Source organism: Rhagoletis pomonella, unplaced genomic scaffold (assembly GCF_013731165.1).
Source record: "Rhagoletis pomonella isolate Grant_MI unplaced genomic scaffold, Rhpom_1.0 Rhpom_scaffold_00014, whole genome shotgun sequence".
In the NCBI taxonomy this organism is placed as follows: domain Eukaryota; kingdom Metazoa; phylum Arthropoda; class Insecta; order Diptera; family Tephritidae; genus Rhagoletis; species Rhagoletis pomonella.
In genome coordinates, this window is record NW_023458568.1 from 12,105,920 (window position 1) to 12,118,045 (window position 12,126).

A 12,126-nucleotide genomic window follows, 5' to 3' on the forward strand; every position below is an offset into this window, starting at 1 on the left:
TGCGTTACAAATGAGGATAGCGTCCGCTTGAATTACGAGCCCTGTGGGACTGGAGATCCTACCTCCTAAGAGTTTTATAAACAAATTTCATTGCTATGGCTAAATTTTGATGATAACACTGTAACCACGCTAAAATTACACAGAAAACGCCGAGAGACTTAAAATTAATTTTAAGTAGTATGTTACGGATCTGTATACCGCTTTTTTTAGATAAGGTCATTTAGTCAAGTTATTTTCCTTTTTTAGTTTTCATTGCGAATGAAAAAAATTCAAATTTTAACATGGTCATACGGTCATGTACGATATGGCGTATGGGTAACATTATTTCCTGCTAGTATTTCATACAAAAAATTATTGCACTTTCACTTAACCCTTGCAAACTTGTTTATTTATCCATAGATTTTCATCGGTAGTAGTGTTTTAAGCCGCAAAACAAGCAGATATTGGCTAGTCTATACTAATATATATTTTGAAAGGCGTTTTTTTCCGCTCGCAAAGCTCGAGAAAGGCCGTACCGATTTTTTTGAAATTTCGGAATCTACTGCAGACTTTCCAAGGATGGTTATAGGCTAAAAAAAAGTTTCGATATAGAAAGGGGGCGTGGCACCTCCCATACAAACCGAATTTTTCAAACTGCATATATTTGTGGTAGAGGACTAGAACTGGGTATAGTGATATATACATATATAAGACCAATTCCATACTCATGGAGAAAAATTTACATGGTTGGAGAATGGGGCGTGGCACCTCCCATATAAACCGAAGTTTTCATATTGCATATTTCTGGAAGTGTTCATGGTTGACTGTAAGCCTTTTTAAAACTCTTTAGTTTGATACCCAGATGCCAACATTTCATTTACTTTATCAATTTAACTGAGTTACAATTTCCAAATAGGTGGCAGCCCCCCTCAAAAATATTTCCAACAGCTATCTTTCTTAAACCTCTTTAATTTGATACCCATATTGTAATATTTTACTTATTTTATCAATGTAATTTAGTTAGATTTTCAAACAGATGGCAACCCTCCTTAAGCATATTTTTGACAGTAAGCCTTCTTAAAACTCTTTAGTTTGACACCCACATCGCAATATTTCATTTTTTTTAACAATTTGACTGAGTTTAAATTTTCAAATAGGTGGCAACCCTCGTCAAAAATACTTCCAACAGTTATCTTTCTTAAACCTCTTTAACCATACCCATATTGTACCCATATTGTAATAATTCATTAATTTTATCGATATAATTGGGTTTAAAAATTTTAAAATAGGTGGCAACCCTCCAAATTTTTGCGATATCATTGGTTCTGGTATTATACCGAATAATAAAAAAAAATTACTCAAATCGGTTCAGCCGTTCTCGGGTTTGATCGTGACATACGAACACAACATTTTTATATATATAGATATACATAGAAGATGTCCAATGTGTGCTTTCGATTTTAATCTTTGACCGCAACAAAAATTCCACATTGTACATTCGTGAATGAACTTTCAGTTTCTCGATTACTTTTACAATTCCTTTGAGTAATTGAAAAAACTAAAGTACTCTTGCAATTCCAGGTAATGGAATTGAAACAAAAATCGATTACATTTTCAATTACTTTCAAAGGAATTGGAAAAAAAATTACATTACTAGCACGTAGTTTATTCCAATTACAATATGAAACTCCTTGTAATGGAATTAAAGAAAAAAACCAATTACATTTGAAATTACTTCAAGGAATTGAAAAAGTAATCGATTCCTTTGGTGTGGACTGAAGGAATTGATTCCTAATTACAATTCCTTGTAATCTGTAATTGGGAGTAATTTAATTCCTAAAGGAATCATTACGACCCAGCTCTGGTTGAGAACTTTAGCTAAATAGGGAGAGAAAAAAAGTTTGTGTTAAAAGTGTTCGTTTGAGGATTTCTAGTGACAGAAAGGACATTCTATAGGAAAGAATTGAACCGACATAAGGAGTTATTATCAAAGAAAAATTTAAAAGTTTATTCAGACAGTACAATGGACACACTTCTTAGTACCGCGGTCCGTACTGCATATGAACATTCCCGTCGGGAATTTCAATCCCGAATAGATGAACTCACTAACAGGATAGCTAGAATTGATACGCCAGCTCAAGTTGCGCAGTATGAAGCGGTTACTATCCCACGCAACGTGTCGTGCGAAGAATCCGTGGATCTTGTGAAGACCATGCCAGAATTCAATGGTGATTCAACACGGTACGTCTCTTGGAGGCAGGCGGCACACACCGCTTATAACGTGTTTGAAAGTTATGAAGTTCTGTTATAAATAGAAAACCCATAGACGTAATTCATTCGATACCAGATGAGTTAAAGGACGAAATAGGAGACAACACATTGACTTAAAAAGACGCAATGCTGGGAAAAAGTTGAGACAATATAGTCCAGGGGATAAAGTTTTCGTAAAAACTAATATAAGAATAGGCAAAAAATTGACAAAACTTTACATTGAAAAAACAGGGCAAAAGAACCTCGGGTCGACTGTTTTAATCGACGGCCGAAAGGTCCAAAAAGTAATTTGAAATATTAACGATACCCTTCCTCTTTTTTACAGAACCGCCATACTGCTAGGCTTTTTGGCCGAAAAAAAAATTCTAAATTACACTATTTCGTATTATATCCCAATTACAAGCGGCAAAGTAGCTATATACAACGAATATAAATTTTTATTGCATAAGACCAACCTATCCCAATTTGAAGCAATAGTTGAAGATACGAAGCAGACTCACATAGATACAGGCAACCCTTTTTCCATAGCCACTGCCAGAAAGCGAGCAGTGATAATGGAATTAAAATCTGTTATAACATCAGTCACTCTAGGAAAAATAAATGTTATAAATCCTATTTTGTTGAACGGTGTAGAAATTAAGGACATCTTAGCTGCGGACCACTCTGCCAACGTTAGCATAAGCGATTTATTACAAATTTCTAAAATTAAAAATTTTTAAGGTGTACAATGTATTTTTTTTATTCTAAAATACCCAGAACCCAGTTTGTAACCGTGTAAAGTTGTTGCCTGTGGTACATGATTAGACGATAATTTCTTTGGAAACGGATGCCATAGCTGAATGCACCGGAAATTACATTCCACTGCACGATCGCAAAGAAACTGTGATGACGAGCTTTTGCCAGCCGTTGAAAGAAAGTCCTTGCACGCTACAGCTGCTAAATAGAAACTCTGCGAACTGTAAGTAAAAATCTGCTGATCACGTTGGCCTTATCGAAGAAATTGACAATGGCATTGTGCTAATTAACAATCAACCAGCATCGGTGTAAGACGGAAACTTAACGAAATTGACAAAAGGTACTTGATCATATCGTCGGTCCCTACGAGGAGTAGCACATTTCACTATTCGCGTGGAAGACTAGCACATTTCATTATTTGCGTGGAAGACTAGCACATTTCAGATTTTTGCGTGGAAGACTAGCACATTTCAGAATTTTGCGTGGAAGAGTAGCACATTTCAGATTTTTGGTCGCATTTGGTACTATGTAACGACTAAACACAATTTCTTTTTATATGAAAGAAAATCGCAACAACGGAAATTTTTTAGCCACTTGAAACTTGCACATTATTGCAATAAAATTGAAAGGGCTTTAAATCTATATACTCAAAAAATTCTTAGCAAAAAATTATTTGACATTTGGATGAATATTTTTAGAGTTTTTTAGTTTTCTATAAAGTTTTAAATTTGGGTTTATATCATGATTCAATGGGTAGGTTCAGAAGGCGCAGCAGTTGAGCGCAACCGTTGCTAAAAAAATCAGTGATCGTGAAGCGTCTTCTGAACGGCTTGATACATTAGCTGTCAAATTCAAAACACTCAACATGTTGTCTCAAATGATCAGAAAAATATTACGATCATTTAACACGCAACTGTTCAGTTGATCAGAAGTATAAAACAACACGTTCAGAAGGTGCAATCGCAACAGTACTGAGCTGTTGCGCCTTCTGAACGTGCTCAATAATACTAGGTTGTGTAATTTGTGACAGCTAAAATTTGACACTCGTTTATCTAGATTTGTATTTTGGAAGTAGGAGAAAGGGGAAGAATGTGATCGCATTTTGCGAAAACGGTAGTAGAATGGTACTACAAAAAGTACGCAAAGTATACAATTAGAAGTAAAATGTGTATTATTAATTCTATGCGAATTTGCAATATATTTGGTGTTTTAATGGAAATACCAAACAATACATAAAAATATGCATTTTTGATTTCAGTTATTCGTCATTTCCGGGAACAAATCTAGAATGCCGACCGTTCAGCTATGCAAAAACGAAAAATGCGGATCAATAGAACTTTTTATGCTCATTTCAACCATGCCAAAATGATTTGGCGCAAGTAAAAAATGAAGAGGTTCTAGAAGGTTAAAGTTCAATTTTTAGATATTTTAAATATTAATATAAAACCGATTAAACAGCTAATGACGTCACCATAAAGGTAATTAATTTGTTCTTCAGCTGATATACATAATTTATAGCTTTTTGTATTTTTAAACCAAAACCACTAAAAAACGAGGAAATATTATTTTCTTCATGAATTAACCTTTTTTGAAAAAACTGCATAATTAATGGTAAAGAATTTTATATAATTTAGAAAGTACAAGTTATTATCTTTGATTAGATATTACATACTTTATCATGATCTACTTTTGGGTTTCAACAATTTAGTGATAATAAAAAATACAAATAAACCTCTTATATCTTCTTTTTTTACCAGTGACAAATAAATTTGGTATCGTTGAAATCAGCGTAAAAAGTTCTATCATTTTTGCCTATTTTATAGCTAAACGGTCGCTATTCTACACTTGTTCTAGAAAATTACGCAAACGAAGGTGACGCCAACGAATATTTAGTATGGAGAATTTTTGGTTTTACTACTAATATCAACTAAAACTATAGAGTAAGCAACATTATGCACAAGTAAAGGAGCCGATTTTATGTGTGGGAGCGAGAAGACTGTTTTATTACAAAACCTTTCTATTATTGAATCATTGGTTTATATGGACTTCTTCAGAGGATGAACTTTATTTTAATGAAAATTCTTAAAAATATGTAAATAAAAATAAGTGGAAAAAATATCACTTTGGAATGAGGTGCTCTTGATATGACTGCATGCGCATTAGGGTGGTCCAAAAACAGTAGAGTCGGAATTGTAATGCTCTCACTCCTTTTTTTTTATCAAAAAATATTTAGTGGTCGTTCAAAGCATTCAAAGTTTTCCATGTATTTTTGTATGGGAAAAACAACTTTTCGTAGAAATGGTATAGAATTTTTGAAAATCAATATTTTTCGATCAGAAAACTCTGGTTCTCTTCAGGAGACTTTCAATAATAATACCCAATTATTTATTTAACAATTTTTTAATACTAGCGATTTTTTGTTTGTCACCCATTGCATTTTTCGGGGTTTTTTGGGCTTTTGGCGGACCTACAAATTATAGTTGCGAGATGAAAAAAGGTTAAATAAACAATTGGTTATTATTATTGGGAATCCTGCCGATGAAAAAAGTTTTCCGATAGAAAAATAGTTTTTTTGAATTATATACCATTTCTACCAAAAGTGTTTTTCCCCATATAAAATATGTACATGGGAAACTTTGGGCGCTTTGAGCGACCTCTAACTATTTTTTGATTTCAAAATAAAAAATAGGGATATATTTTTTCAGTATAGAACAATCCTAGGGGGTGAGAGCATAAAAATTCCGACTTTACTTTTTCACATGCATTTTTGGACCACCCTAATGCACATATATGTTTCTCGTATTTATAAATAGATTCCCTGAGGAAGACGCGAATATGCGTCCAAACGAGTAGGAGGAAAATAAACGTTTATTCTATTTGTAATAAAATACCGAAAAGCTCCATACACAACATTAAACTCTCAGCTTAGTCGAGGAGAAATAATTATTACATACACGTATGTTTGGTTTTTGTACGGCTGCTAGTACCACTCTATATGAATTCGCTATTCTTCTACGCGAGTATCTGAAATGTGCTACTCTTCCACGCAAAAATCTGAAATGTGCTAGTCTTCCACGCGAATAGTGAAAGGTGCTAGTCTTCCACGCGAAAATCTGAAATGTGCTACTTTTCGACGCGAATAATGAAATGTGCTGGTCTTCGACGCGAATAGTGAAATGTGCTAGTCTTCCACGGTAATTTGAGATGTGCTACTCTTCGTTGGGAGCGACGTTATAACCTTATTATCTCTCCCATACTTACATAAGATCAACATAAACAACTTAATTCCCAACAACATAAAAAAGCGAACAGCGTAAACCGATACTACCACCATACGCGGCTGCAACGATTCTCATGCTAAAGCGACCAGCGTAAACCGATACCACCATAATACGGCAAATGCTCGATCAACTACTTTGAAGTGAGGCGGCTGTCCACAGGTGACAACTGTAAGTTTCAAGGTCAAGGGAGTTAGATATTCAGGCGCATTCGCCGAACAAATCAATTGTATTAACTCATCCGCCATAATCGGCCGCCCTTGCTCTCGTGCAAGGGAAATATATTATTTAAAAAGTAAACCCGTGTTTTACAGGTTATATGCATTGAAATTAACAAAGGAAAACAATGCTATCATATTAGTTTTTACTTAGAACAGGGGGTTGGATGTATTCTAAAATGGAAGATAATAAAGATGAAATATAGCCCGCGGGTGTTGCTGCACTCCACCGAGGCATTTCACCACAATGGCTCCATCCTTCTCATACCCACGAGCATTGGCTGCAGTGCTGTAGGCAATGACGGGCCGGATCACGTGGCTCTTGCAGTATTTAATTTCTGAGGTCTGTGTGGCTGATACCGCCTTCCTCTGTCGCTGTCTTCAATTGCTCGTCGCAAGATGGAATTAGCAGTGCCACACCAGTACCCGCCATACTATGACTCGTAGAGACATTGGTGGGTGTAGCCGCTGTTTTCCTTCTCTTGCTGCGTTCACCAGCAGATTTGGATGTCGGTTCATCCACCATGGTCCCACTGGCTTCTGGAGTAAGCTCCGTAGACCTGGACCTCTTACTGGATGCAGCGAAAGAAGAAGTTCGGTCAGCCACAAAAGAGGTTTTCTCCTGCTTTTGTTTCACCTCCCCGATCCTTCCTCTTCTTATGGGTTTGTGAAAGAGGACCCACTCCGTCATTGGATGGTTGTTGGCAGCGAGCTGCTTCTCTACCCACATCCCCTGCAAGAGATTGGTCCTCTTCCGACTCTGAAGAATAGAGGATTGGCGCTCCTCCAGGATGCACTGCTGGTCTATGACGCTGGAGACTTTAGAAATGGCTCGGGCCTCCAGAATCACACGTGTAAGTACCACCTGTAGTATTATCCAAACGTTGTGCCATTACCATGATGTACAGTTCTGTACCAATCTGCCAGGGTCGGTGGGTATTTTTCCCATCATCCTCCTACTTCCCGAGATGCACGAATGCCATTCGGAACACACACCAAATGGATTTTAGTCGCCTTTTATGACAAGGATGCCTTACTTCGGGTATATTCTCGCGCCTAGCCCTCCGGCCTATAAAATGTTGAATTTATATTGAAGTGTAGGGAATGGGACTCTTATTATTGGAAGCCTTGAGAGCCAGGGTAGCCTATCAGACATTTAAAAAGTATTAATGCATTACTAAAGCGAAACGGCAATAGCCCGATTCACGCTCCTTTAGTTTTCTTTTACTATAATAGGAAGCATCACGTAGGTGAAATAAACTTTTCAATAGAAGACCGTAAATACTATTAATCTATCTAATATTACCAAAAAAAAATTTTAGATCGCCTGCCTGGCTCTCATGGCCTCATATTTAATAAAAGTTTTTGAGTGAAATAATGAGTAAATGCTGATTTAACTTATTTTGCGCATAATGATTACATTACCAGTTCTGTACTATTAATATACGTTTGAAGAAGTAAATAGTGACGTTTGGCGTGGAATACCGCGTATACCTAAAATGTAATATTACGTATGCGGCTGCGGTTTCGCGCGAATTCGCTCGTCATCGCTTACAATGTATCTGCGTAAATTGGTTAACTGGCTTACCGAAATCACAACATACTAAATGTAGGCATTCCACTGCCAAAGCATAGTACCGAAACCCCAACGTGAGCTGGCACGGAAAAAATTTAACTTAGTTACCCTATCTCAATAAGAGCCTACTCTACACAGTTAATAGTATATATAATATTACTATATTTAGTAAGTGCCGTTTGAACTAATCTAATTCAAAAGTTTTGAAGAAAACAAATTTTTTTGCTCTTGCATTTGTCGGATACGAGGTATTGCTCGCCAACCGATGATGTATGTACGAATATTTTATATTTATGTGTACAAATGTTTATTATTGCATACCATTTCATCTACAGCGCGGCTCCAAAGAAGATCGATTTCTTGTTCGTCAATGTAAAGCTGCGATAAACAAACTCTTCGAACAGAATCTTCGCATTCAACTCTCGGATGCATCTTTCGTTAATTTGCAAGTACAATTTAATGTCGGTGACTTTAAATTTGGACAAATTTCCCCTCATGCCAAGCTTACAGAGGCAATAAACCGTTTGTTCACCTGTATGGAGCGTATTAATGGCGTAAGCGGAATATTGAATTTGAGTCGGTTTAATGCCCAAACTGAATTTTTCGACTTGATTGTTAATCTGGGCAATCGTACAGTACTTGAAACCGTTTGCAATTTAATTTATCGGAATGAAAAATTCAGATTAGTGAATGGATTTAACCTCAGCGAAAATGGTATTACCTCTGTAGCGCCACTGGCGGTATTTTCTGGAGCATCTTTTGCAGTTTTGGATTTAAGAAAAAATAAAGTAAGTTTTATTTTTCAAAAACATTGATATACGAGGGACACTAAGTAAGTCTCTAGACTAGCCAAGAAAAAAAACATGATTAGTATACTGTTGCATATACTGGTACCTCAAAAACATGGTTTTTGAACGTGCCAATAGCTTCTGGCGATAAAAATGGTTGCCCGCGCAGTTTATCTTTGATGTACGCGTACAATGAAGCAATCATTACGCGCTAAATCCGGACTGTACAGCGGAGGACCCATCAATTTGATGCTGTAAGTGCTTAAACAAATTATTTGTTTGCTAGATGTGTGAGAGGTCACATTGGCTTGATGAAATACGTCACCTGTTATGATGTAATTTAACTAACCGCACTAATCGACACGAGCTACATTATGTAGGATTCAACGGGCTCATACCATGATTCAATAATACAAGGTTGTGTAATTTGTGACAGCTAAAAGTTGACACTCCTTTATCTAGATTCGTATTTTGGAAGTAGGAGAAAGGGGAAGAATGTGATCGCAGTTTGCGAAAACGGTAGTAGAATGGTACTACAAAAAGTACGCAAAGAATACAATTAGAAGTAAAATGTGTACTATTAATTCTATGCGAATTCGCAATATATTTGGTGTTTTAATGGAAATACTAAACAATACATAGAAATATGCATTTTTGATTTAAGTTATTCGTCATTTCCGGGAACAAACCTAGAATGCCGACCGTTCAGCTATGCAAAAACGAAAAATGCAGTTCAATAGAACTCCTTATGCTCATTTCAACCATGCCAAAATGATTTGTCGCAAGTAAAAAATGAAGAGGTTCTAGAAGGTTAAAGTTCAATTTTTAGATATTTTAAATATTAATGTCTTGTGAACTTTATAACCGATTAAAAATCTAATGACGTCACCATAAAGGTAATTAATTTGTTCTTCAGCTGATATACATAATTTATATAAAATATTATATAAAATACAAAATTTTTAAACCAAAACCACTAAAAAACGAAGAAATATTATTTTTATCATGAAATAACCTTTTTTGAAAAAACTGCATAATTAATGGTAAAGAATTTTATATAATTTAGAAAGTACAAGGTATTATCTTTAATTCGATATTACATACTTTATCATGATCTACTTTTGGGTTTCAACAATTTAGTGATAATAAAAAATACAAATAAACCTCTTATATCTTCTTTTTTTACCTGCGCCAAATAAATTTGGTATCGTTGAAATCAGCGTAAAAAGTTCTATCAATCGGCATTTTTGGTTATTTTATAGCTAAACGGTCGCTATTCTATACTTGTTCTAGAAAATTACGCAAATGAAGGTGACGCCAACGAGTAAGCAACATTCTGCACAAGTAAAGGAGCCGATTTTATGTGTGGGAGCGAGAAGACTGTTTTATTACAAAACCTTTCTATTATTGAATCATGGGCTCATTACGCTCACACACGTGTGCTGTGCATATAAAAAATAATGACATTCGTTGTTGTTGTTAACCATTTGACTTTTAATAAAATTATGACATTTCATCAAATTCATGCTACCTGATCACTAGAAGAAATATTTTTTTTTAGGCAGAATATTTTATCAGTACATTCAAAGATGTGCATTATGATGGACTTGAAAATTATGCCGGTGACATAATTTCGAAAAAAGGGTTAACGACTAGGTTTCAGAACGCATGAAGAAAGTGATTAAAATTATACTTACATATCGTCGTTTAAAGTACAAAACCGTGTATCGTCGTTCTGCAAAACCGGGCAACTGAAATTTTTTACCAAAAATAGGATTTGCTCACACAAGCTCTTGGCTCAAGACTTATCCATTCGTCCTGAAATATACTAAACAGAAATGCGATTGCTTTGTAAAAAAGAGACCGAGTTTGGAATATGAGTTTTTTTACTCTCTAGAAAATAATTTATGCAACCTCACATACGCAGTTTTGCATTTTGTTGATAGGCGATTTTGTACTTTATACGACGATTGTTTATACGAATTGTTTATCGGAGGGCGGTCTGTTTAAGCCGACTTCAGGTTTTTCGCATACATTAGAAACTTTCATTTCAAAATTTGTGAAAGTTAATGGTGATACGCTAATCACAAAGCCTAATTTTTTTCAAAATCTGATGAGAAATTTAAAAGTATATTTGAACCAAAATATAAAAAGGTTTTATTTGGGAAGAACTTTCTTTAGAATCAGATTTTTAAATCGCAAGATTGCGTTGAAAATATGAAGTGAAAAAATAATAGCAAAATGCGCGTTTTTATTAAAAAATAAATAAATTACAATGAAGTGTTCTTTAATAGTCTATATTTGATATATTTTTAATAAAAATAGTGCGAGCTACATAAGTAAAAAAATGCCAAGCACTGATAATGGTTTTTGATTTGAAATGTTATTACATTGGTATAAATGTGGGAAGGAAAATACTCCGATTTATTATTTTAATATTATTATATTATCAAAAGTTGATAATACTTACTATTTATGAAACTTCAAAAAATTTTATTATCCGTCAAAAGTTGTTTATTGAAACTACCTTTTTTTTGTATCATCTATAAAGCACACGTACATGTGGGTGCTTGGCGTAGAGAAACACATACACTTCTAGCTCAAATCCTAAATCAATTTTTAATGTTTTCTGTCATATAAAAAACAAACAACATGGAATCTTTTTTGAATTGTTTAAAAAAAAATAACGTTTTTTAAAAAAATTTCTTTAAAAAATATATTATGTGCATGTGCAAATTTGTACAAAAATCGGCTCACACACATGTGCATGCGCTTAATAACAAACAGCACACACTTTGCTATGAGCAGAGTTTGTTTTCCACTTCTGCACACACACGTGTATGAGCAATGAGGGGATATATTTCTGGCTTGTGAGCATGTATGCGCTATTATGAACGCTGTTTATAACGACCAAATGTTTATGCAGTGTTGTGTGTATGGCGTGAATGCCTAGGGCCGCCACAATTTCACTATGCCAGTGTTTTCTGGCATACAATCCGATATTGGACGATCTTCTCGATGTTCATCCGCGAGCGAAGTACGACCACGCTTCAATGCATTGTACCAATTATATCGATGCGCCCAACGAAAACCTCTTGAAATATGAATTTGAAACTTTGAAGTGAATGTAAACCAAGCGCGCACGTACTGTAAAATATTCGGAGTAATGTTGCAAAATCTAAAGACTTATTTGGTGCTCCTTCAAGATACTTTCATACATACATATATTACCTGAAAATCTGATACTTCATAGAAAATAAAAAAAATTATGCCGTTTGAAA

General features: G+C 35.0%; 2 protein-coding genes across 5 annotated transcripts in view; one reads left to right on the plus strand and one right to left on the minus strand.

The window, feature by feature from the left end:
• LOC118749235 (nuclear RNA export factor 2-like) overlaps window positions 1-12,126 on the plus strand; it is a 147,987-nt gene that overhangs the window by 42,767 nt on the left and 93,094 nt on the right. For all 4 annotated transcript variants that reach the window (XM_036484028.1, XM_036484029.1, XM_036484032.1 and 1 more), the window contains exon 3: window positions 8,393-8,845. In XM_036484028.1, coding sequence (XP_036339921.1) covers window positions 8,393-8,845 — 453 coding nt within the window. The remainder of the gene's footprint in view (window positions 1-8,392; window positions 8,846-12,126) is intronic.
• LOC118749236 (ras-related protein Rab-43) overlaps window positions 1-12,126 on the minus strand; it is a 299,832-nt gene that overhangs the window by 38,151 nt on the left and 249,555 nt on the right. The window lies entirely within an intron of this gene.